The following is a 27,054-nucleotide window of genomic DNA, read 5'->3' as shown; positions in this document are numbered from 1 at the left end:
CAGGAAGACTCCCTGGCAGTAAAGGCGTGTATCCACTTGCCGACAATGAAGGACTGAACGGTAACGATATCGTGCAGTGCCCACACTGAACGATATGTTGTTCAGTGCAGTCACCCTCCATCATCCCCGAACATGCACAACCTGACGATATCGTCAGGATGACCGCCATGATTGGGCGAAGAGCGATGCCGACAATGGCCAGCGGGAGCGTGCATCGCTGGTCGTTGCTGGCATATCCACTGCACGATTAATGAACGACTGAACGATAACGTTATCGTTCAATCCTCCATTTATATTGGCAAGTGGATACCTCATACCAGGGCCGCAACTAGGGGGGGCTAGAGGTGCACGTGCATCGGGTGCCAGATTGCAGGGGGTGAAAAAAGCTGACTCAAGGTGGCTTGGTGGCTGCAGACTCAGAAAACGGCCATCCAAAAATGGCCGCTGCCAAAGAGGAGACAAATGCTAGAGGTCCTTACTGGCCCATTACAGATGATGAACAGGCCCCATGGAGAGGTATTTATTTGCAGAGTTGCCAACTCTCCCGCAATGGCCGGGAGGCTCCCAAAAATTAGGTGTGTGGGGCCGCAATAACGCCACCACTTCTGCCGACACGCCCCCTGAAACGCAGACCTTGCTGCCCAGTCCTGGAGAGAGCAGCCAGAATGTCGGCATGTATGGGTATTTATCCAGCACCAAAATGTCTGCATGAATAATTTAAACATTTTATAAGCCATGTTCTCCAGAATGTGTCCTGGACATAGGAATAAATGAGGCCAGGGCACTGGCTGGGCACACAAACAGCTGCTGTATACGGTCATGGGTCACATGAAAACTACACTTCCCGGCGGCATTATTACATGAGCCCAGCCGGCGCATGCGCAGTGACTTGTGAGCGGAAACTCCCGCGCTGCTGTCTCCCCGTACTGCAAACGGCGGCCTGCCGGTGCTGGCAGCTGGCGGGATGGAGGTGGTGGAGCTCGGTGACGCGGGGAGGCCCGAGGATGATCAGGAGACGGTGACCGGGACATCCCTGGGCCTCCTGCTTACCGAGATCACCGGGGGCAGCGATGTCCGGTGGAACGGGAATGAGGCGGGGGAGGACAGGCAGACCGGGGGGGACGAGGTGAGAGGGCTCGGCAGGCAGTTCCCATCATGTGATGTTACCTGGTCATTACCGTCTGCTATACTGCTGTACAGACATACACTGTGTGGTTATATTGTGAGTAGGGGCAGCAAACACATGGTTAGAAGATATGACTATATTACAGATCTAGTATACTCTGTACCCCTACTAGCCCTGGCCTCTAGTGCCCAGCCTCTCCCCAAACATCATCACTTGCAAGTACTACCATGTACAAACATGTTGTGCCCCTATATTAAGTTAGTGAAGGATATTTTTCTTTTATGAAGTTGTGCACACTGAGCGGGATGTAGTCGCATACCCTCCAACTATACCGTTTCAGCCGGTACAGTACCGTTTTTTAATGGTCTGTACCGGCAACAGGGGCTGTACCGTTTTGTACCGGGTTGGTACAATCACCCGATTTCTTAAGCAGCGCTGCTGGGACACAGGACTCCCGCAGCGCTGCTGAGTGACAGCCTGCTATTCTCAGTCCTCCTTCCTCCTCTAAAGTTTGCCCTGACAGCCGCTAGCGCCTGTATATAAAAGTTGCAGTATAACACTTATACTGCAAGTTTTAAACCAGCCAGCGCCGATGCCTCCAGCCCCGTGGACACGCCCCTTTATCTGTGGCCACGCCCCCATGTACCATACTCTAAAATGTTGGAGGGTATGTAGTCGGCATCCCAGCGGTCAGAGTACCAGTGCTGGAATCCCGACCGCTGACATCCCAATGATAAGTGTTAGGGGGAGGGTTAAGGTGCCCATACATCTGACTGGTATTTCTGCGATCCTGCGATGCAATCGGAAATGCTGATCTGCCAGGTGGAAACGCCGGTCGACCAACATCGATGTTCAGTGATCCGTCGCAGGATTGCTGAAATATTACATGTTAAATGTTCCCGATTTGACGATCGCGATAATTTTTTGATCGTGAAATCGAGAAAATCCAACATGTTGGATTTCTGAGATGCCGGGTTGCAGCACCGCGGGATTGCGGCAATCCATCGCTGATGGAGGGGCCCCATTAGGCTGAGGGCTGGGGGAAAGAGGGTAGGCTTATGGGGCCCATCCGTCAGCAATGGATTGCCGCGTGTGCTGCAACCCGGCATCACGGGATCACGGAAATCCAACATGTTGGATTTTGACGATCGCGATCGGGGACATTTAACATGTAATATTTCAGCGTTCCTGCGACCGATCGCTGACCATCGATGTTGGCCGGCGTTTCCACCCGGCAGATGGGCATTTCCGATCGTGTCGCAGGATCACGGAAATACTTGTCAGATGCATGGGCACCTTAATATTTCAGCGATCCTGTGACTGATCGCTGACCATCGATGTTGGCCGGCTGGCGTTTCCATCCGGCAGATCGGCATTTCCGATCGCGTCGCAGGATCGCGGAAATACCGGTCAGATGTATGGGCACCTTTAGGCTACAGGAAAGGTGGGTTAGGGGGAGGGTTATGATACTTACCAAATCCTGTCTGGATTCTCACCGCCGGCATCCTGACTGCTGGGATACTGTACCCAATCCCTAATAAAATGGGTTGGGTACAGGATCCCGGCCATCACAGCCTATTATCTATATACTAGTTAAAGAAGAAGTAAATGTGTCAGGTGGATTCACATATGTGAAACATGAAAGTAACATGCAATCATTGTAACCGCCTTATATCGATTTGTCCACTACATTCTGATTGTCTAAATGCCACAACTCAGATAAGTTCTCTTTTGGAGTGAAGTTTTATTTGCGATATTCCATCCAAGACTGTATTATTTAGCCTATTCATTTACAGGTTTTTGCTCTAGTCTACACACTCAGTGGGTATTTTATTAGGTATACCTTTCTAGTACCGACTAGGACCCCACTCCCCCAGAATGGCTTGAATTCTTCATGGCATGGATTCACTAAGCTGCTGGTAACATTCCTTAGAAGATATTGGGGAGATGGATCAAACTTCCTAAAGAGTGGAGAAGTAGCCTGTAGCAATCAATCAGCTTTTACCTATCTTTTTATAGGATGTACTTGATAAATGCTACCTTGAAGCTGATTGGTTGCTATGGGCAACTTCTTTCTCTACTCTAGAATGTTTGATACATTTCCCCTATTGATCCATGGTGATATGATCGCATCACAGAGTTGCTGCAAATCTATTCCATCACATCCCAAAGGTGCTCTATTGGATTGAGATCTGGTGACCGTGGAAGCCATTTGAGCACACTAAACTCATTGTCATGTTTATGGAACCAGATTGAGATGACGTATGCTTTGTTACATTACATGGCGAGTCATTACGATGGAAGCAGCCATGATTAGAAGATTTGTAGCCTGTGGCCATAAGGGGATGCAGATTAATAGCACCTGAGCAGTACTCACACTCTGTGGCATTTAGCTATTTTTAAATAAATACATTTATATTAAGTTCAATTGTATTAAGGGGCCTAACGTGTACCAAAGGAAATAAAAAAAAAAAAAACTTTCTACTCATTAACACCACTACCATCCTGAACTATAGATATGAGGCAGCAAGATTCCTCAGACCATGTTCCTTTTCTCCAGTCTTCAATTGTCCAGTTTCAGGGAGCATGTTCCCACTGTAGCCCTCTGTGTCCTTTTCTTAGCTAACAGGAGTGGAAATCTGATGTGGTCTACTGCTGCTGTAGCACATACACTTCAAGATTCCACATGGTCTAAGTTCAGAGATGATCTTCTGCATACTACTGTTATAACGTATGGTTATTTGAGTTACAGTTGCTTTTTCTGACCTCTTCATTAACAATGTATTTAGGCCCATAGAACTGCCACTCAGTGGACCATTCTCTTGTGAACTCTGGTGGCTCTTGTGCGTGAATATCTCGGGAGATAAGTACTCCGTCTGGCACCAACAATCATTGCATAACCAAAAACCTTGAGATCACAGTTGTCTCCATTCTAATGTTTGGTCCGAACAACAACTGAACCTCAGGATCATTGTGCATGACTTTATGCTTGAAGTTGCTGTCACATCATTGGCTGATCATATATCTGCATTATCAAGAATGGGTATACAGGTGTTCCTAATAAAGTGGTCACTGAGTGCGTAACGGTTTCTCCATAAATATTGACACCCTTGATAGAAGGTGAACAAAAAAGACAATGTAAAATAAACAGCAGATAAATAGCTGCATCATGAACGTAAAAAAACAAAACTGCCTTTCATTCTAATGCAATAATTCAGACTAAATACTTTTATATGAGTTAGACTATATTTCTTTCACAAACAGGTTATAAAACAAAATTATTGTCTCCCTATGTTCTTTGTTTTGTTCCAGATAATCAAACAAAGCAAAATTCCACTATAAAGAGTTATTTGTAATGCTGGGCATACACGGCCAGATAAAATGCCTGTCAGACCGATTGAAATTTTATCTGGCAGCCTGCAGATATCGGCGGCATACACTGTGAGATTTCTCGCAGTGTATTAGCCCAGACATCTGCGCTCTGCCCCAGGGGAGGAAACATTTCCCTGTTCCTTCCATGGGAAGCAGCGCAGGAAATGTCTGTCGGCCGCGGCTGGGCATACACTACCAGATGTGTCCGACATTTTAACTCTCAAATATCACATCAGACGGGCATGGTGGCTGACCCGGCATGCCCGACGGAGCGATATTTAACCCTCTGTCGCCCACACACACACTACAATTATCGGGGTGATCCACGGATATCGGGCGGATCGCCCCGATAATTGTAGCGCGTATGCCCAGTTTACGGAACCTTTTTTGGTCTTCCTGCTGCACCAGGGTGCAAAAATGTAGTACCAGGTGAAAATAAAACTTTTATCATCTGCCACAAAGGAGGAATGGCAAATAATTACACAAAAGACAAATAACTGGTGTTCTCTGCAAATCGAATATTTGCTAGAAAATAATATATACTTGGATCCTAAAGGAATAACCATGAATTCTAATAGTATAACAAAACAGCGATTCACCAGGAATCGGATGCTAATGTGTCTTGTCCACAGTAATGATGAGGTGAGATACGCTCCCAAAAGTCCAAGGATCACTGTTGGAGTTCAGCAGTGTCTGGGGTAACTATGCAAAGTTAGGAGTAAATAAAAAGAAATAAAAAATGTGCACTTTGGCAAAACCATGTGCACTGCAACAAAATTAAAATTTGCAGAAAGAACGTGGGGGCAATTCAATTCTGATCGATGTGTGGCTGTGTACCAACATCGCAGATATTCCTGCACACCTCTGTGCAATGCAAGGAAAAATCTGCAACTCGCCGCCATTGCGCCAAATAAATTTGTACTTTAAAGTTGGGCGTGTCTTGATTCTAAGTTTCAGTGTAAAATAAAGCTACCCAGTATTTGTATGCTACTTGCACAAGCAGCCAGTATTTTCCCTGCATGCAAAAAAAATAAATGCATTTGCACCCCTTGCCTTGCACTATGGTTTGTTCCAGCAGGTTTAGGGTTCCCGGGGGGATTTAGGGTTAGGCACCCCCCCGGGATGTTAGGTTTGGGCGGCGGGGAAGGGGGGGGGTTAGGCGCTGGGGGGGAAGGTTAGGGTTAGGCACCCCTAAGGGAAGTTAGGGGGTAGAATTAGGTTAGACAATACTTACCTTGGACGATCGGGATTTCCTCTGCCGGGATGCCGCTGTCGGGATTCCAACCACCGGGCATGGGTCCGGCGGTAAATCATACCGGTTTCGAAGAAAGCCTATGCTGAAAATTACAGGCAAATTGAAGTGTCTGGAGTTTGGCAAAGAACATTTGTACTTGGGGGTTCTATGGGTAAATGTAACAACAATTAGAACCCCTTTGCCATCAGAGAAGTAAGCCATACTTATCAACCTAACCTTATACCTTATACCCAACATGAGCTATGGTGGTGGGTTATTGATGTTGTAGGGCTGTTTTGGTACCATTGGCCCTGGGAATTATTAAAAGTATTCACACATATGTTGGCAGAATACCTGGTTGCCCGTTACAGAATGCTGCAATGTGGATACAGGTGGGCTTTCCAGCATGACAATGACCACAAATATAACTGTTATTTAAGAAATGATTGGTAGATTAAAAGTCAACATTTTCAATGCTTGTCTTTGTATTTTAGGCTTAAATCCCATCCAAAAATCTGAGGGTAGTATTCTTCATCCCTGCACCCTGTCACAAGCCATGCAGTTCCTCTTTCCTGCCTGGGGTGTCGCTTTCTGCTCTGGTGCTTCTAGCACACTCAGCTAATGCAACAAGTTGCTGAGATACAGACCAGAGTGTGCTAGAAGCACCAGAGCAGAGATCAACACCCCAGGCAGGAAAGAGGAACTGCACGGGTTGTGGCAGGTGCATGGTGCTAGAATGAACACCAGAGCCGTACATAATCTTAGACGTAAAGACATGCAGTAGTAAAAACCTTGGCTAATGTTGCAATATTGCTTCCAAATTGTTTCCCAATGTCAAATATGGGTTTACCATATACTAGAAGCAAGGGATCCAATAAATGTGAAACTTTTTTGAATAAAAATAAATAAATACTATTACTCTTAAAGGTATATGCTTTGTAGTAATTGTGACAGAATACAAGCCATTTTTTTGTCCGGGAGCTTTCTATTAGGTACTAACTGCCATGTCATTCATTTACAGCATATGATTAATCTCGCTGACCTGAATCCCTACATTCTGTGTTCAATCTGTAAAGGTTACTTCATCGATGCCACTACCATAACGGAATGTCTCCACACATGTGAGTGTCATTGCCTCAGAAACGCCGCTATATACATTTTGTGTTAGATGTACTAAGCCAGGGGTAGCCAACCCTGGTCCTCAAGAGCTACCAACAGTACATGTTTTCCAAGTCTCCTCACAGAATCACAAGTGAAATAATTAGCTCCACCTGTGGATCTTTTCAAATGTGTTAAGGTGCCCATCCACTACCAGACCTCAAAACGACTGCACGATTACGACATTGTAATTGTGCAGTCGTTTGTCAGTCTGTGATGTGCCTACACTGAACGAGCAGTCCGTCAGTGTAGGCACATCAATCATCTGCAAACATGCTGAACCTGACGTTATCGCCAGGTTGTCCAGCATGTTTGCACGATGATAGATGTCTAAACGACCAGCTGGGGCGCGCATCGATGGTCGTTTTAGAAATTTTTGGCAAATGATTTATTAATGATATCGTTCAACTTAATCGTCTAGTCAATGGGCAACTTAAGTAATGAATACACCTGTTTACCAGCTAGGTCAGGGGTTCCCAACCACGGTCCTCAAGGCGCACTAACAGTCCAGGTTTTAGGCATTGCCATACTTGAGCACAAGCAACTTAATTAGTACCTCAGTTATTTTGATTAAACCATCTGTGCTTTAGCATGGATATAACCAAAACCAGGACTGTTAGTGTGCCTTGAGGACCGAGGTTGGGAATCACTGAGCTAGGTGGTCTGGAAAATGTGAACTGTTAAGGGGCGTAACCACTACACGAGAGTGGAACGATTGTACGATTACAACATTGCAATTGTGCATTCGTTCATCATCCTGTGCAGTGGATAATGTGCCCACTTGCCGACAATGAAGGACTGAACGATAACGTTCATTACACTGTGCAGTGCCCACAGTGAACGATATGTCGTTCAGTGCAGGCACCCTCCCTCATCCCCGAACATGCACAACCTGTTGATATTGACAGGTTGGCCTGCATGTTCAGGCGATGACAAATGCCGACAGCGACCAGCGGGAACGTGCATCGCTGATCATTGCCGGCATTTTACTGCACGATTAATGAACGATTAATGAGCAGTTGAACGATTACAATGTTGTAATCGTTCAATCGCTTTTTTTTCTCGACTAGTGGATACGCGCCTTTAGTAGCTATCGAAGACCGAGGTTGGCTACCCCTGTACTAAGCCATGGAGAGATATAAAGTACCAACCAATCAGCTCCTGTTATTTTTCAAACAGCCTGTAATGTGACAGGAGATGATTGGGTAGGTACTTAGGACCTCATTCAGAGTAGGTTATTGCGGCCGCACGGTCGTAAGGGAAAAGGGGCCGGATATGCAAGTGATGCACTCACAAGTTGCGTCCTTAAGATCGGATCGTTAGCTGGCCGACCAAGGGGAAGATGCGGCCGTAAGACAAAAAATACGCCCCCTTCTCGTACGCATTACACGTCATCTCCGGCCATATAAGGATTAATCGAGACCATCGGTAACCATCGGAACTGGTCGTAGAGCTTAAGGTTGACCATACCCTCTCTTAAGCACTACGATCAGGTCAGTGTACAAACCACCCAGGTCACATGTGCCATGACATTACTTTGTTAATTATGCACTCCCATAAAACGCTGTTCGCATAATTAGGCACGCCTGCTTTCGGATCTCCACTTCCCCGTTTTCTACTTCAGGGTCCATAGGGTATCCACAGGATACCTTGGGGTATAGGTGTGACGTCAGTCGCTGGGCACCATAGAGTTAAGCTTTTCAGCCTCCCAGGATGCACTAGGGTCCCCCTCCTATACCCCGCCCCCGAGCCAAGGCACCTCAGTTTAGTTTGGTGCCCGGCCGGCGTCGGGTGCACCTGTCGGAGTGGGGGCTAGAAGAGCCCCTGAAGCTTTCTTCAGTGCAGCTGTGGCTGCACATCTGGATGTACAGCATGGACAGTCAGTCCTGACGTCCATGCTGTCTTCCCTACACCCCCGCCGGTACCAGAACGCCGGTACCGATCCGGGGATGCTGGTGAGCATCTGGGGTCACAGCTAGCGCTGCCTGTAACTTTTCTTCTCTAAACTGTCAGCTTTATTACTGTCCCTGTTCTTTCTGCTAAAGCCCTTGCGGTGCGGTGCTGCAGGGTGGTCTCTCGCCTATTTAATACTTAATTGGTGAGAGAGGTCACATACGTGGTGCCATCATGTCTGAAAGTGATTTTCCCCTCCGGCTACAGTGTACCACGTGCAAAGTACCGTTAGCGGAGGGGGAGGGTAGCGCGGAGGGCCTTTGCCGGCAGTGTTTGTCCATGGCGCGGCCTATTACGGTTACAGCACCGGTACAGGAGCCGCCCTGGGTTTGTTTCGCTCAGGCGTTAACAGCTTTAGTGGGCCAGTTAGCTCCGCAGCCCGCGTTTACTCCGATGGGTTTGTCCCAGCAGTCTGTGGTGTCGTCACCCATGCAGGGGTTCCCACGACAATTGGTGGTACCCCACAGTCTCCCTATTTCCCCGCTCCCGGGTTCACAGGAGCCAGCGTGGGTTAACTCCCTGACAAGTTCTGTACAGCACTTGTCGGATGTGTTGCAAGGGGAGTCTGTGATGCGGCCTCATAAAAGGCCGGTGGCGTCTCTGTCCGCTCCTTCTGAGGATGACGAAGGGACGTCTGATGATGGGGAGATTCTGGATCCTTACGATCAGGAACCTCTCCGTACTAAGGACGCTGATGCTAAGTCCAAAGTATATATTCCTGGACTTATTCGGGCGGTCCGCACAGCCTTGGTGATTGAGGACGAAGTTCCCCCAGCGGCTAAATCTAAGTATGCCTTTTTCAAAGATGTGAAGGGCGATGCCACAGTCTTTCCTCTTTCGGGTCAGTTGGTGGACCATTTAGAGGAGGCGTGGAAACAACCTGGCAAAAGATACCAGCCGCAGTAACGCCTGGCGGTGGCTTATCCGTTCGCGGATAATTATTTTGCTAAGTGGGAATCCCCTCCACAGGTGGATTCTCACGTGACCCGTCTTGTCCGTAGTGCCACATTGCCGATGCCATCCATGTCCTCCCTTAAGGATGCTACGGACCGCAAGGTAGAAATCTGCCTGAAGTCCGCTTATTCCCTTGCAGGGGGGGCAGCACGGCCGGCTATGGCCATTTGCTGGGTTGCCAAAGCGATGGAGCGCTGGCCGGATTCATTAGAGGCTTCTTTTGAATCCGACTGTCCGGCCGAACAGGCGGAGTTGATTGGCAATCTCCGTGATTCGGCCACCTACATCAACGAGGCGGCTCTAGACATTAGTACTCTGGTGTCTAGAATTTCTTCAGCAGCGGTAGCTGCTCGTCGCACCTTGTGGCTGCGATCCTGGAAGGCGGACGCAGATTCCAAGAAAGGTCTGGAAGCGTTGCCGTTTACCGGAGAAGTTCTCTTCGGTCCGGATCTGGATAAGATTGTGGCCACGCTGGCGGCAGCCAAATCTGCTTGTCTCCCGTCGGCCGCTGTTTCTTCTGGTTCGGGACCATCATCCTTTCGGTCATCTAGGGCCCAGGGCAGGCCCAAACCACAGTCGTTTCCTCGACAGGCTGGCCCTAAGAAATCGGTCAAGCCCCGGAAGCAGGCATGGAGTACCAGACGTCCGGCCCCCAAGCCAGATGACAAGCCTGCGGCCTGACGGTCCGGGCCTCCCTTTGGGGGATCCCAGGGTGGGAGGCCGCCTGCTACAGTTCGCCCAGTGTTGGTCGACCACTACGACAGACACTTGGGTTCTGGAGGTGGTTTCCCACGGATACGCCCTCTCCTTCCGGCACAGACCCCCGGCTCGCTTCTTCACCACGGGTCTACCATCAGACCGGAACAAGGCTACGGAGCTGCGGAAGGTATTGCACACTATGCTCCAGGCTGGAGTTATAGTGCCTGTTCCATTCTCCCAGAGGGACCAGGGTTTCTATTCAAATCTATTTTTGGTACAGAAACCCAATGGGTCATATCGTCCGATTCTCAACCTCAAAGCACTCAACAAGTCTTTGCGGGTCCCGAAGTTTCGGATGGAGACCCTACGGTCCATCATTCTGGCGCTGGAACCTGGGGACTACATGGTGTCATTGGACATACAGGACGCTTACCTGCATGTCCCTATTCTTTTGCGCCATCAACAGTTCCTCAGGTTTGCAATCCGCAGCGACCACTTCCAGTTTCGGGCGTTACCTTTTGGCCTGGCAACAGCACCACGTGTTTTCACCAAGGTGATGGCGGTCATGGCGGCTTCTCTGCGGCTGCAGGGAGTCCGCATGTTACCGTATTTGGACGACCTGTTATTGGTGGCAGGATCTCCAGAGCTCCTGTTACGCCACTTGGACCTGACCATTGCACTGCTGCAACGGCACGGCTGGCTAATCAACTGGCAGAAGTCCACTCTAATCCTGTCTCGGAGGATTCTGCATCTTGGAGCCTTATTGGACTCGGGACAGCAAAGGATCTTCGTGACGGAGGACAAGATCTCTGCTTTACAGTCAAGGGTGCGCAGTTGCCTGCACAGCCGCCGGGTGTCCTTACACTCGGCGATGAGGTTACTGGGCTCCATGGTGTCGGTGTTCGACATGGTGGAATACGCCCAGTTTCACTCCAGACCTCTGCAGCACCTGATCCTGTCCAAATGGAACGGGCTGCCTCAGTCTCTGAAGTCCCGGACGATTGTGCTCACCCAGGAGGTTCGCCTGTCCCTTGCGTGGTGGTTACAGACGACCCACCTCAACAAGGGACGTCCGTTCTGGGTTCCAAATTGGGTCCTGTTGACAACGGACGCCAGTCTTCGGGGCTGGGGAGCAGTTTCGGGTCCACACTTGTTCCAGGGCAGGTGGACGCCGACAGTAGCGGAGCTTCCAATAAATATCTTGGAACTCCGTGCGGTCTTCAATGCTCTCCAGCAGGCACAGCGGTTTCTCCAGGGTCGCCCGGTGCAGGTCCAGTCGGACAACGCTACCACCGTGGCCTACATAAACAGGCAAGGAGGAACTCGCAGTCGGGCGGCTCTCGTAGAGGTCTCTCGGCTCCTGGTTTGGGCGGAGCGCAATCTTCCGGCCATATCAGCGGTCTTCATCCCGGGAGTGCTGAATTGGGAGGCGGACTTTCTAAGTCGCCAGGACGTTCATCCGGGGGAATGGTCCCTGCACCCGGACGTTTTTCAACTACTGGTGGACAGGTGGGGTCTTCCAGAAATCGACCTCATGGCGTCCCGGCACAACAACAAGTTGCCGGTGTACGGGTCTCGCACAAGAGACGAAGGGGCGTCTCTGGTGGATGCTCTGTCCGTCCGGTGTACGTTCCGGTTCGCATTCCTGTTCCCTCCGGTCTCCCTTCTTCCACGGGTAATCCGGAAATTCAAACAGGAAGGAGGGACGCTCCTGTTGATAGCTCCCGCGTGGCCCAGACGGCACTGGTTCTCAGACCTTCAGGGTCTGTCCGTGGACAGTCCTCTGCGGTTGCCGCTACGACCGGACCTTCTGTCTCAGGGTCCTTGCCTTCACCCGGACCTGACTCGGCTGTCTTTGACGGCGTGGCTGTTGAGACGGCCATGCTGAGGTCCCGGGGGTTTTCCAGCTCTGTGGTGCGTACCATGTTACGAGCTCGGAAACCGTCTTCCGCGAGGATATACCATCGCGTGTGGCATACGTTCTTCCAGTGGTGTCGACCGAGAGGTTATGCAACGCGGGAGTTTCGTCTGTCTCGGATTCTCGCCTTCCTGCAAGCGGGACTAGATCATGGGCTTCGCCTTGCTTCTTTGAAGGTACAGGTTTCGGCCCTATCTGTCTGGTTTCACCGTAGGATTGCTACAATCCCGGATGTGCGCACCTTTATGCAGGGTGTTCTCCGCATTCAGCCTCCCTTTGTTCCACCTGTGGCGCCTTGGGATTTGGCTGTGGTCCTGAGGGCTCTCCAAGGACCGCCGTTTGAACCACTGGGCTCAGTGGATCTTAAATGGCTAACAGCTAAGACTGTTTTCCTTCTGGCCATTGCTTCGGCCAGACGTGTTTCTGAGTTAGGGGCTCTTTCTTGTAGACCCCCTTTCTTGGTTTTTCATGGGAACAGGGCAGTGCTCCGCACTCGGCCCGAATTTCTTCCCAAAGTTGTTTCCCAGTTTCATGTTAACGAGGAAATAGTTGTTCCGGCCTTTAACTCACCGGGTCTTTCCGTGGGTGAGGCCTCTTTGGATGTTGTGCGGGCCTTAAGGACTTATGTTGACCGCACTTCTTCGTTTAGGAAGTCGGACGCTTTGTTTGTCCTCTATGGCTTCCGTAAAAAGGGTTGGCCTGCTTCAAAGCAAACTTTGGCAGCCTGGATCCGTATGGCTATTTCTGAAGCTTATCTTCATGAAGGCCTACCGGTCCCTCCTTCTCTGAAGGCTCATTCCACTAGGTCTGTGGGTCCTTCGTGGGCAGCTCGACGTGGTGCCTCGGCAGTTCAGATCTGCAAGGCTGCTACGTGGTCCTCTGTCCATACCTTCGTGAGGTATTACAGGTTTGACACCTTCGCCTCTCAGGATGCTTCCTTCGGGCGGCGGATTCTCCTTTCTGCACAGGAGCGTCCCCACCCTTAAAGGATTCTGCTTTGGGACATCCCCAAGGTATCCTGTGGATACCCTATGGACCCTGAAGTAGAAAATATGAGATATGGTAAGAACTTACCCTTGTTATCTCTATTTCTACGAAGTCCATAGGGTTCCACAGGACTCCCGCCCTGTCGCACCTGTGCTGCAGATGGGCTTTGCTCTGGTCACCGGTTTTTCCGTCTCCCTCTGGTGAGAATGTGATTCTTGTATGTGTCCAGATCTTTTTTCTCTCTCTTCCTTCTCCTCCTCCGGCCTATGGCTTGATAACTAACTGAGGTGCCTTGGCTCGGGGGCGGGGTATAGGAGGGGGACCCTAGTGCATCCTGGGAGGCTGAAAAGCTTAACTCTATGGTGCCCAGCGACTGACGTCACACCTATACCCCAAGGTATCCTGTGGAACCCTATGGACTTCGTAGAAATAGAGATAGCAAGGGTAAGTTCTTACCATATCTCATATTTTCAAGCACCTTCCCCTGTTACCACCCACAAACGCCTCATTCTGTCACTACCGACCTGGCTGTGTTCAAGGAGAGAGAAATTTCTGATCGTAGCAGCTAATTTGCGCACGCGCATTGCGAACTTTATGCATGCGCAGTTTAGCGAACATCGGTGGCGTACGACCGTGCGGCTGCAACGACCGACTCTGAATGAGGTCCATAATCTCTTCACTTTCTCTCTCCAAGGCTCAGTACATCTCCCCCTCTATGTCACAAGTTTGCTATTACAGTCTAGTGGTAATATTATTTAGAAATGGAGTATCCACCTTCAATGTGTGCAATTGTGGACCTTGATGTATGAAAATAACCTCTAAAGCAATAAAGAAATGTTTGGGAGATAAAATAAATCAATGCCTATCTTACTGTTTTGAAACACTGTTGGCTGTTACATCCCTTACTGCAGCTTTTACAATGTACATTAATTTTTCTTTGTATTTTCCTAAAATACTTTTGAGCCGTGTTTTGTATAATCAGTAGTGTATTTAATTTTTTACTTGACAGAGCTTCTGTCTGTTCCACTTATTTCATACCCTAACGGTCAGACTAATTGCTTGTTGAAGGGAAATTTTGGTATTATATTTTTTAGTTTTATGGAATATTAAGTTTTATACTGTTGGGGTGAAAATGATTTGATATTACATTTGAAATATGAAAGATTATAAAACATTTAGCCCTAAATTGTAAATGCTCTGACATATTACTAAGTGTACTCTGGACCTGATTCTGTCCCGGTCGCAAGCGATGTGCGGTCGCAACCGGGTCAATGGTGGGCCAGTGCGCATGCGCACGAAGGAGCCGGCTCCGTCATGCGCGATACCCGGATAGCGACGGGCAATCCGTCGCTCCAGGTCTCGTACCAAAGGGGGCGTGCTATCGATGTTGAGTGCCAGCACGCCCCCTTTGGTGGGCGGGCCGGGGGAGTGGCTGCCCAAATGGAGGCGTTCCCATGTGAACGCCTCCGTTTGGGGCCGGCCCCACTGACATCACGAGTGATGTAATTGGGAGAGATTACGGCTCTGTTAGAGCCAAGATATCTCTGGGGCTTGCGGCAACGAGACCCTACCACAAGGGTCTCGTCGCAAGCCCGATGGTCGCGATGGTCTTGACCATCGCGACCATCTTTCTGGCCGCTCGCTATAGCTGTAAGTGGTCACCCACAGCTATGCGAGCAGCCAGGAGGCCGTTCTAAAAAAAATAAAAATAAATAAGAACGGCCCTGATTCAGAGCGAGAGCGCTCTGTCAGAGTGTCCGGCTCTGAATCAGAGCCTCTGTACATAGAGTAGATCATGACACAAATGACAAGAAACAGAAGATGCCTAAATGATCTTACAATGTAAGATATGTGCTGGGGAATGGTTGATACATAACATAGTGGTGTAACAATTGTAGCTGATGGTGGGGAATGTCTATGTTGCTCATGTAAGGCAGCAGCATGATCAGCCACCATTATTAATGCAGCCATTGCCGACTGGAATTTCTGTGCAGTTACCTCTCATTTGCAATAAATATCACCAACATTTAATGGATCCTACTGCTATTTATAATGTGCTCTTAACCCGCTTTTATTTGCAAATCATATTCATTTATGCTGAGCCAGTAGTAAGCCATGAGAAATCACAATTTGGCTTCAGGATTTGGCAACCAATGCTGCTTTTTATTTTTCAGTTTGTAAAAGTTGCATAGTGAGGCATTTTTACTACAGCAACCGATGTCCTAAGTGCAACATTGTGGTACATCAAACACAGCCTCTGTACAATATAAGGTGAGTATTATGGCTGCCTTTGTCTGTCTAATAACGTGAAGCTTATGACAAAATGTAATCCTCATTTATTTCCAGATGTGATTTGTGAGGCTAGAGCACTGATGGGCAACAGGGGCACTGGGGCCACATGCGGCCCTCCAAGCCATTACTTGCAGCCCCACGTTACTATGTTTTTATTTGTTTATTATAGCTTGTAATGCTTGTTTAAAAGGCCCGCTGATATATTATTATTATTATCATAATTTACCTTTCTACTGAGAATAAGATGAGATTGTTCGTGTCTGATGTTGAATCTGGCTTTAGTGAAAAAATCACTACACTTCCTGGCACTGTTAAGGATTAATAATTGTATATCACCAGCCGCAAGTAAAAGGTCTATTTAAGACCTAAGGGGATGTATGTAAAAACTGAAAGAACTTTAGATACTGCGTATAGTGATATAAATATACACAATCAAATTCAAACGTATAATGGTGTTTGCTTTCCAATAAGGTGCAAAAGGCTTGTATATAATAATAAACAAGAATAATTTATTCACATAAATACCTAATCAATGTAATCAAAAGACATATAAAAAAAACACAATAAATAGTGACATACAGTCAGGTGCATAAATATTGGGACATTGAGATAATTTTTCATATTTTGGTCTCTATTCACCGCCACAATGGTTTAGAAATGAAACGAACAAGATGTGCTTTAACTGCAGACTTTCAGATTTAATTTGAGGGTAATTACATCCAAATCAGATGAATGGTGTAGGAATTACAACGGTTTCTATATGTGCCTCCCACTTTTTAAGAGGCCAAAAGTAATGGGACTATAAACTCAAAAGCTATTTCATGGACAGGTGTGGGCTATTCCCTCATTATTTCATTATCAATTAAGCAGGTAAAAGGTCTGGAGTTGATTCTAGGTGTGACATTTGCATTTGGAATCAGTTGCTGTTGACTCTCAATATGAGATCCAAAGAGCTGTCACTATCAGTGAAGCAAGCCATCATTAGGCTGAAAAATCAAAACAAACCCATCAGAGAGATAGCAAAAACATTAGGTGTGGCCAAATCAACTGTTTGGAACATTCTTAAAAAGAAAGAATGCATCGGAGAGCTCAGCAATACCAAAAGACCCGGAAGACCACAGACAACAACTGTGGTGGATGACAGAAGAATTATTTCCCTGGTGAAAAAAAACCCCTTCACAACAGTTGGCCAAATCAAGAACACTCTCCAGGAGGTAGGTGTATATGTGTCAAAGTAAGAGAAGACTTCACAAGAGTGAATATAGAGGGTTCACCACAAGATGTAAACCATTGGTGAGCCACAAAAACATGAAGACCAGATTAGAGTTTGCCAAACAACATCTAAAAAAGCCATTACAGTTCTGGAACAACATCCTATGGACAGATGAGACAAAGATCAACTTGTACCAGAGTGATGGAAAGAGAAGAGTATGGAGAAGGAAAGGAACTGCTCATGATCCAAAACATACCACCTCATCGGTGAAGTATGGTGGTGGTAGCGTCATGGCGTGGGCATGTATGGCTGCCAATGGAACTGGATCCCTTGTATTTATTGATGATGTGACTGCTGACAAAAGCAGCAGAATGAATTCTGAAGTGTTACGGGCAATATTATATGCTCATATTCAGTCAAATGCTTCAGAACTCATTGGACGGCGCTTCACAGTGCAGATGGACAATGACCCGAAGCATACTGCAAAAGCAACCAAAAAGTTTTTAAGGCTAAAAAGTGGAATGTTATGCAATGGCCAAGTCAATCCCCTGACCTGAATCCGATTGAGCATGCATTTCACTTGATGAAGACAAAACTGAAGGGAAAATGCCCCAAGAACAAGCAGGAACTGAAGACATTTGCAGTAGAGGCCTGGCAGAGCATCACCAGGGATGAAACCCAGCGTCTGGTGATGTCTATGCGTTCCAGACTTCAGGCTGTAATTGCCTGCAAAGGATTTGCAACAAAGTATTAAAAAGTGAAAGTTAGATTTAGGATTGTTTAGTTTGTCCCATTACTTTTGGCCCCTTAAAAAGTGGGAGGTACATATAGAAACCGTTGTAATACCTACACCGTTCACCTGACTTGGATGTAATTACCCTCAAATTAAATCTGAAAGACTGCAGTTAAAGCACATCTTGTTTGTTTCATTTCAAAGCCATTATGGTGGTGAATAGAGGCCAATATATGGAAATTCTGTCAATGTCCCAATATTTATACACCTGACTGTATGTATATATATTTTTTTTATATGTATATATTTGTGTTCATTTCCAAACAATAATTATTTATTTTAATTTTATTTATTTTTAAACCAATTTTTATAGTTATTGTTCATTATTTTATTGTATATATGTAATCAACTCCATATGAGGGAATATTAGGTGCATATTAGTTCTGAAGCATTTGACGGAATATGAGCATATAATATTGCCCGAAACACTTCAGAATTCATTCTGCTGCTTTTGTCAGCAGTCACATCATCAATAAATACAAGGGAACCAGTTCCATTGGCAGCCATACATGCCCACGCCATGACGCTACCACCACCATACTTCACTGATGAGGTGGTATGTTTTGGATCATGAGCAGTTCCTTTCCTTCTCCATACTCTTCTCTTCCCATCACTCTGGTATAAGTTGATCTTTGTCTCATCTGTCCATAGGATGTTGTTCCAGAACTGTAATGGCTTTTTTAGATGTTGTTTGGCAAACTCTAATCTGGTCTTCATGTTTTGAGGCTCACCAATGGTTTACATCTTGTGGTGAACCCTCTATATTCACTCTTGTGAAGTCTTCTCTTACTTTGACACATATACACCTACCTCCTGGAGAGTGTTCTTGATTTGGCCAACTGTTGTGAAGGGGTTTTTTTTCACCAGGGAAATAATTCTTCTGTCATCCACCACAGTTGTTTTCCGTGGTCTTCCGGGTCTTTTGGTGTTGCTGAGCTCTCCGATGCGTTCTTTCTTTTTAAGAATGTTCCAAACAGTTGATTTGGCCACACCTAATGTTTTTGCTATCTCTCTGGTTTGTTTTGATTTTTCAGCCTAATGTTGGTTTGCTTCACTGATAGTGACAGCTCTTTTGGATCTCATATTGAGTCGACAGCAACTGATTCCAAATGCAAATGTCACACCTAGAATCAACTCCAGACCTTTTACCTGCTTAATTGATAATGAAATAATGAGGGAATAGCCCACACCTGTCCATGAATTAGCTTTTGAGTTGATAGTCCCATTACTTTTGGCCCCTTAAAAAATGAGAGGCACATATAGAAACCGTTGTAATTCCTACACCGTTCACCTGATTTGGATGTAATTACCCTCAAATTAAATCTGAAAGTCTGCAGTTAAAGCACATCTTGTTTGTTTCATTTCAAAGCCATTGTGGTGGTGAATAGAGGCCAAAATATGAAAATTCTGTCAATGTCCCAATATTTATGCACCTGACTGTATATATAAAAATACAATTGCATATATGTATACATATATACATACACAGAGTAACAAATCCATACATATATCATGATCTTCTTAAAATCCATTTACAAAACAAAATCAACAAGCCTCCTGTTACTATACATAGATAAATGGAATCAGCATGGATATTTAAACTAGACACCTTACATCCCAATGGGTTGAATGAGGCATTAGATTATGTGTCATTAGATTAAGGGACCACTCTTATAGTATAGACTATGTATCCTACCCCTGGAAGTTATGGTATGCTCCTTTAGTAGCACGAGGGACGTCGGTCGCCGTGCTGCATATTGTAGCACCCATATATCCATTTAGGAGGTTAGGTTCCTCAGATGGTATGTTCATTGTTCACACATTAGATTGGTCTCAGCAATAGATTTCTATAGATTTTTGTTCAGTATATAGATCAATATGTGGAAGTCCATCTGATATGAAATTAACAGTATAGATCTATCTTTAGATGTCATTTTATTTTACGATATTAATGATCTTGGGATGAGTAGCTGGAATATAATAATATATATTAGTATTAGAGCTAGGGGGTTCTTGTAATGCCATAATTTCATATAAATCTCAAAAGTAGTTCAAAATAATTATATTAATAATAATTTGAGTAAAGATCATGTGCAGGTTATTATGGATCACAATTCTATCTACATTGATATCAGATATTTAATACAGCAAACTAGGGATATATACAGTATTTGTGCATATGTTGTATATATGCATACTATATATGTTATGTTGAAGTGGGTGTGGATAATTTTCCATATTTTCATGTACTATATGTGTCTACATACATTTTATTTTTGTATATTTATGTGTGCAGATATTTGGGTTAGTACAGTAGAAAGTACAGGTTGAGTCTCCCATATCCAAATATTCCGAAATACGGAATATTTTCTGCATGACTGAGATAGTGAAAACTTTGATTTTTGATGGTTCAATGCACACAAACTTTGTTTAAGGCACAGAATTATTAAAAATAAAGTATAAAATAACCTTCAGGCTGTGTGTATAAGGTGTATATGACACATAAATGAATTTAATGTATTTACACAAACTTTGTTTGAGCCACAAAATTATTGAAAATATTGTATAAAATTACCTTCAGGCTGTGTGTATAATGTGGATATAAATCATAAATGCATTCTGTGTTTAGATTTGGGCCATATACCTAAGACATTTCAATATGGTATGCAATTATTCCAAAATACGGAATATTCCGATATCCAAAATACCTCTGGTCCCAATCATTTTGGATATGGGAGACTCAACCTGTATATCTATCACATGTTATAATTTATATAGGTTATGTTTCCATTTATCTATGTATAGTAACAGGAGGCTTGTTGATTTTGTTCTGTAAATGGATTTTAAGAATATCATGATATATGTATGGAATTGTTACTCTGTATGTATATATGTATACATATATGTATATGCAATTGTATTTGTATGTATATATATTTTTTTTATATGTATATATTTGTGTTAATTTCTAAACAATAATTTATTTTCATTTTATTTATTTTTAAACCAATTTTTATAGTTATTGTTCATTATTTTATTGTATATATGTAATCAACTCCATATGAGGGAATATTAGGTGCATAAAGTTTTTTCTATTAACAATGAAGGGCAGCTCATTGTAGCAGTATTAAATAAACATTTACCCTTCAAATGGTGATCATTGTACTAAAGGTGTGTGCATGAGACACAAATACCAGAGCACTATAGGAATTACAAGCAGGTGTAACAACCGATCAACCAATTTAGGTGATTTTGGAGGAATATAAGGAGACTCCAAGGACTTGAGTCCCCAGTCTTGAGAAAGTCCCGGTAGTTTGCGGGACGAAACGCGTTGACCTTACCCTCCCACCACGCCTGTACCCCTGACAAGCCTCGCCAATCCATTAATTGCCTGCATCTAGGAGTCCGTTTACCAGGGGCAGAGTTGCTGCAGCAGCGGGCACGAGCACCGCATCCACCGCTTCCTTCCAGACTGTGGCCGGCTCTACATCCCTGTGCGGACACTGTCATCTGGTCCGCAGGAACGCTACCAGCGGCGGCCGGTTCTCACCACACACAGTGTTTACCGCTGTATAACATCAGCTACATTGCTCTCTATATAAGAGGAGGACATTCAGTTCTGGATATCTCCTTTACAGATTACATCTACCAGTGAGTTGGGAATATCTCAAGGTGGATATACACCTGCCCTATCGGACTGAGGTAAACAAAGTATTTTACTCTACACTGCAGGATTTATGTGGATATAACTGGGACGCCAGGTTACTATCCTACCACTGTGAGTGGCTGTTTCAGGCTTGTTCATACGAGAGTATTTAGAATTGCAACAACATGGTTACTTGTTTTCTATTTTAAGAAACACAGATTTTTCTATTATTAGTAACATTGTTTGAGCTGGGAACATTGAATTTTCTCCACATAGGAGTGGAGTTCTAACAGCTCTGCGTACACCTTATATTATTCAATCAATCTCCACTTCATATGGTCATGCTGCTTGTTAAGAACATCATTGTATTTACATGAATTATGTCATTATTTATTGTGTTTTTTATGATTAGGTATTTATGTGAATAAATTATTCTTGTTTATTATTATATACAAGCCTTTTTGCACCTTATTGGAAAGCAAACACCATTATATGTTTGAATTTGATTGTGTATATTTATATCACTATGCGCAGTATCTGATGTTGAATCTGCAGTGGGTATAGTTAACCACAGACCTGGGGGTAAATTTACTAAAACACGCAGAGAATCAGTGTTTTTTGCAATCCTGCCACTTAGTACATTTTTCCCCTGGAGTGTTCACAATTTCGATTACAGGGACCTCTGTCTTCTCAACATATGCACCTACTCATCAGCTAGGCTGTTTTAGTGCGGCGCCGCGCCCTGCCCTATTTCTATAGGACAAAAAGCACCCTGCTCTCCAGTGCGGCGCTCCACTGAAACAGCCTGTGGGTGCCGTCACCATCGGCGGGTTGTAGTGTCCCGCGTGTGGGGAAAACTGTGGTGTAGCAGTCACTGCCGGTGAATGGTTGCCGGGTACATGCGCCCATCATCCATTCACACTGACAGCAGCGCTTGGGTGCAGCCCGCCATGTCTGTAAGTGGCGAAAAGGGCACGCCTCTTAAAGACACACACCCTTTTCCTTGGCCACGGCTCTTTTCGGGTGTGCGGGCTCCTTCGGCTCGCGCACATGTGCCTTTTCTCTAAGTCTGGCGCCGGCCCAAGAGTGAACACTAGTTGTCATACTAATGTGATATTGGCTCTTCAAATGACAATTACATTTTGAGAATCATATTGCTTTGAGTTCAAGTACTGTTTCTCAATTATCAGTGCAGCACCAAAATTCAGAATAGTTTGAGCCTCTAGTCAGCCTTTTTATTTCCAAGTGTGGAGAATTAAGAATTCATTTTCTCAGTTGGCAAACATACATATATATATATATATATATATATATAATTATTATACAAACTGAGTTTAGGAATAAAGAGTCGGGCACGGCCTCTTTCTTAAATATACTGGCGGCTGCTGTTGGCTTTTAGTTTGCAGTTCTCAGACCACGCTGATGGTAGCTGACTACCACTTATACCCCTTTTCCACCAAAAATCCCTGGGTCTGACCCGGGCTGCGAGCAAAATTTGGCAAATCCTGGCTTCCGTAAAGTGCACCCACTGCGTGAATACTCACACTGGCGAGATCATTGCACGGAATAGGATTGACCCCATGGTTTGATGAGTTTGGTGTGGAATAACTTGACTCGCCCACACAGAGGCCTGACCTCAACCCCATCGAGCACCTTTGGGATGAACTGGAATGGAGTTTGGGAGCCAGGCCTTCTCGTCCAACATCAGTGCCTGACCTCATAAATGCTCTACAGAATGATTGGGCATGAATTCCCAGAGAAACACTCCAAAATCTTGTGGAAAGCCTTCCAAGAAGAGTGGAAGCTATTATGGCTGCAGAAGGGGGACCAACTCCATATTAAAGTATATGTATTTGAATACAATGTCATTACAGTCCCTGTTGGTGTAATGGTCAGGCGTCCGAATACTTTTGTCCATATAGTGTATCTTATAAACAGCATTCGGTGGTCCTGATTAATGGCTTTGTGCTCTTAGGTTTTAGTTTTTGTGATTGCAGTCTTTTGGACAATATCTCAGAAGTTCAGTTATCCCTCCCAGGGTGTGGTATATTAGGTCGACCTTCATCATGTCAACATTTATAATGCTAATGTGCAGCATGTCTACATTCATCGTGATGACACTGCTGAGATGTCGACATGATAGATTGTCAACAAACCATCCCTGGCAGTCTAACACTGTCTTACTTGGTCCCGATGGCAGTGGCTGCTTTCGGGTCCTGGCGGTCACATGTGGAGCAGTTCCGCCAGCATTCCAGTGAGGACAGTCTCCCTGTCCCTATCCCTCCTCCTAGTGCCTAAGCATGACTTATCCTTAGTGCCTAACACTCCTGTCCCGTAGCCTCACCCTAATGTCAACATTCTGTGAGTGTCTACATTGTGAACATGTCAACATCCTCAGCATGTTGCCTGTCAACTTTTCAACAATGTTGATATTATAACTGTCGACATTGTGAATGTCGACCTTATGACTGCATCCCCCCTCCCAGAGATATAAACCATAGCCCTCAAGGCCCTATAGTCTGGGATGTTAAAACTTGTAGCAGATATATCTCTTGCTCATTTCTTGGAGTGGTAGTCTAAAGGCCCCCATACATCAGAGATTGATTGCAGCAATCGTGCAATTTGCAATCGATTGTGTATAAAAATCTTTCCCTTTTTCAATCGATTGTGACAATCTGCAATCGATTGAAAAAGGGACAGATTTTTATACACAATCGATTGCAAATTGCACGATTGCTGCAATCAATCTGATGTATGGGGCCTTTACAATTGACTAGTAATGCACAGGACCAATACTAATTAAAATCACCTGGGGCAGGTAGGAGGAGCTCTATTACTGATCCCTGTAATAGAGGAGAACTTATTCTGACAACAAGTTACTGATTGCGTACTTATGAGGTACTGGAGAAAATAATACAGTAGTGTCATTGAAATGCAATACAATGATTTCACTGTCTTGTATTCTCCAGTAACTAGTGCACAATGCTGCTAATCCTCACCCCTGCTGAACCAACAGTATTAGTACATCTCACTGTTTGAAGAGGTTGCCACATTTCTACTGACGACCCCCCCCCCCCCCCCAAACTTGACTTGGACTCCACCGGCCTGGTTTATAGGTGTACCTTTTGGTTATTCCTATTGTGATTGCAGATTTGGCTTTTATATTTTCCCATTCCGTGTAGCTATGCATAAACTAGCGTTCCCCTACTGGGCGGGGTCGTGGGTGGAGCATGAACTTCTCTGCCCTGCCTTTAAGGGATGGGCCACCCCCCTTCATTATGGCTGTGTCCCCCAATTTCCTCAGAAATAATAGATCAGTGTGATACCGCTTCATTGCAATAAAGTAATATTTTAGTTTGGTTATATATAATATTACTACTGGTAAAAAATAAATAAAAATCAGACTTTGCTGAAAAACTCTTATTCCCAGTAGATGAACGTTAGAAACATGACAACGTGACTGCTCAATCACTGCCTCTTGTTAGTGAAATTAGGTTACAGTTTGCGAAAGAAACAACAAAATAAATGTTGTGTTATAGAGCCGGACGAATGCGCTCTCTCTTCCTTGAGTGTCTGCCAATATCTATCTACTCTCGAGTTTGCTCAGTGAGGACTGATGTATTCTTCTACCTAGGATATATAAGTAATTCCCCGTTAGCCGCAGTACACGTGTCAGCAAACGCTTCCCTTCCTTTGTAGCACCCTGCATCTGTCACAACCCGCGCAGTTCCTCTTTTCTGCCTGGGGTGTCGCTCTCTGCTCTGGTGCTTCTAGCACACTCTGGACTATATCTTAGCAGTATGTTGCATTAGCTGAGTGTGCTAAAAGCACCAGAGCAGAGAGCGCCACCCCAGGCAGGAAAGAGGAACTGCACGGGTTGTGACAGGTGCAGGGTGCTAGAATGAAGACACAGGGCTCAATCCAATTAGGTACGAATGGCGAGTTTGTCTCTTGAAACTCGCACACTTCGCAGCGAAGCGCGCGCTCCCAAGAATTCTCCAATCTGATTAAAAATGCCTATTCGCACTACACACATGATATTTGCGAGAAATGCATGAAAATGTGGGGAGACCATCCTGGAGCCCCCAAAATGGATAATTTCGTTAGCAGACCGTACAGAAGGATGTTTGTGGGCAGTAGGAAGGTACTGTAGGTTTTTAAACGGTGTCAAATGGCTGATTTGTGTTTTTTTTTTTTAAATGCATGAAAATGATAAAAAAAAACAAAAAACTTTGTTTAATCGCAAACGAGTTAAACGAAAAATGCAAAAAAAAATATAGGAAAAAGGGTGATTTAGGAGTACTATGAGGGCTCCTTGAAAAATGTAAGAAACAAAATAAAAACAATTATTTTTCAAGTATAAAATTATTGTCATTAACTTTGGGGTGCCTAAACTAACGAAAAAGTAGATTTTGGGATAATTTGAGGACACTTTTTTTTTTTTACCCCAAAAAATGACATGTAATTATTTGGACTAATTGGAAACTTCCAAATGCCTAATTAGTCATTAGGGTGTCCAAGGGGTTCAGCACAGTGTTCCCACATTTTAACCTTAAAATAAAGATTTCCCTTTCCATCTCTCACCCTCAGGTGGAGAGTTGCGAATTCAGTCTGACTGATTCAGTGCGAGTTGCTAATTGGATAGCAAAATTAATCGCTAGGCTGTGGTTTCACATATTTTTATGTTGTAATGAATATGCATTTCTCTCTTAGGTTGGATAGACAATTACAAGACATAGTCTACAAATTAGTTGTCCATCTGGAAGAATGTAAGTTTGTTTTTTAACTTTTTTGTTTTTCTGGAAAGAATTGTGTATACAGTCGGTGATGGGCCTTGTATTGTGCTTACAGCTGCTATAAAAGGTATTCACGCTCCTTGGGCTGTTTCTCATTTTGCCATGTCACTACGCAGAACCATGATGGAAATATATTCCCACTAATCAACACACCCCGTTATGTGCCAAAATATAAATGTAAAATCCATCATAGTTCCATGTTGTAACACAGCAAAATCTGAAAAAGCCCAAGGGATGTGAATAGCCTTTATTAACCCCTGTATATTTAACACAATTGGGGGCGATTCAATTATGTTATCGCTCCAGATCTCCCGTCTAAAATGCCGAGAAATCGGGGTGCGATATTCAGTTGTTTTCTGTGCCCATGCCTTGTTGCGCCCAAATCGACTGGATTTTTGCTGCGTAAACCGGCTAAAACCGTCTGAATTCCTGGCTAGCGCACCCAAACCACGGACTTATCGCACATTTCTGTTTATCACCTCAGGAGGGTGCCAGCAGAAATGTATGCTCCCGCAGCTGGTCACACCTGAATGAAGCGACAATTGAATTGCTCGGTCGGGCGCTCATTAGTCCGCAGCAGGTGATAACAATGGAGTCGCCCCCAATAGGTGAAATTTATGAAAATTGTTCAAAAGTTGCCTAAGAGACAGTGCTGTAACTTACCGCAATCAATCAGAAGGCTGTTATCATTCCTAAACTATATTTCATCTGTTGGGGTAAAATTGTGTAAGCTTCTCCATAAATGCCCCCTCTTGTATTTGTAGTACTCCTATATTCCTTAGTACACTAATAGATAACATATTCCCTTCAATTCTACAATGTTTTTTTTTTTTTTTTCCCTTGTAGGTGAAAAAAAGCAAATGTGCGACTTCTACAAGGAAAGAGGTCTTGAAGTCCCTAAACCTAGTATGTA

General features: G+C 45.0%; 1 protein-coding gene across 3 annotated transcripts in view; it reads left to right on the top strand.

Annotated features, from left to right (window-relative positions):
* Positions 1–564: 564 nt before the first annotated feature.
* The window catches only part of PCGF6 (polycomb group ring finger 6), a 54,295-nt gene continuing 27,805 nt past the window's right edge, over positions 565–27,054 (top strand). Inside the window, exons 1-5 of one of the 3 annotated variants that reach the window (XM_088448681.1) lie at positions 565–681; positions 6,754–6,853; positions 15,576–15,672; positions 26,059–26,114; positions 26,988–27,047. In XM_088448681.1, coding sequence (XP_088304807.1) covers positions 6,757–6,853; positions 15,576–15,672; positions 26,059–26,114; positions 26,988–27,047 — 310 coding nt within the window. In that variant the 5' untranslated portion in view covers positions 565–681; positions 6,754–6,756. Of the gene's footprint in view, positions 682–846; positions 1,127–6,753; positions 6,854–15,575; positions 15,673–26,058; positions 26,115–26,987; positions 27,048–27,054 lie in introns of those variants that run through there. The other 2 variants (XM_088448680.1, XM_088448679.1) reach the window with 2 other exon arrangements.

Source organism: Taudactylus pleione, unplaced genomic scaffold (genome assembly GCF_031769625.1).
Source record: "Taudactylus pleione unplaced genomic scaffold, aTauple2 ptg000464l, whole genome shotgun sequence".
In the NCBI taxonomy this organism is placed as follows: Eukaryota; Metazoa; Chordata; class Amphibia; order Anura; family Myobatrachidae; genus Taudactylus; species Taudactylus pleione.
Note: the sequence above shows the minus strand (reverse complement) of the source record. Positions and strands in the feature narration are given on the sequence as shown.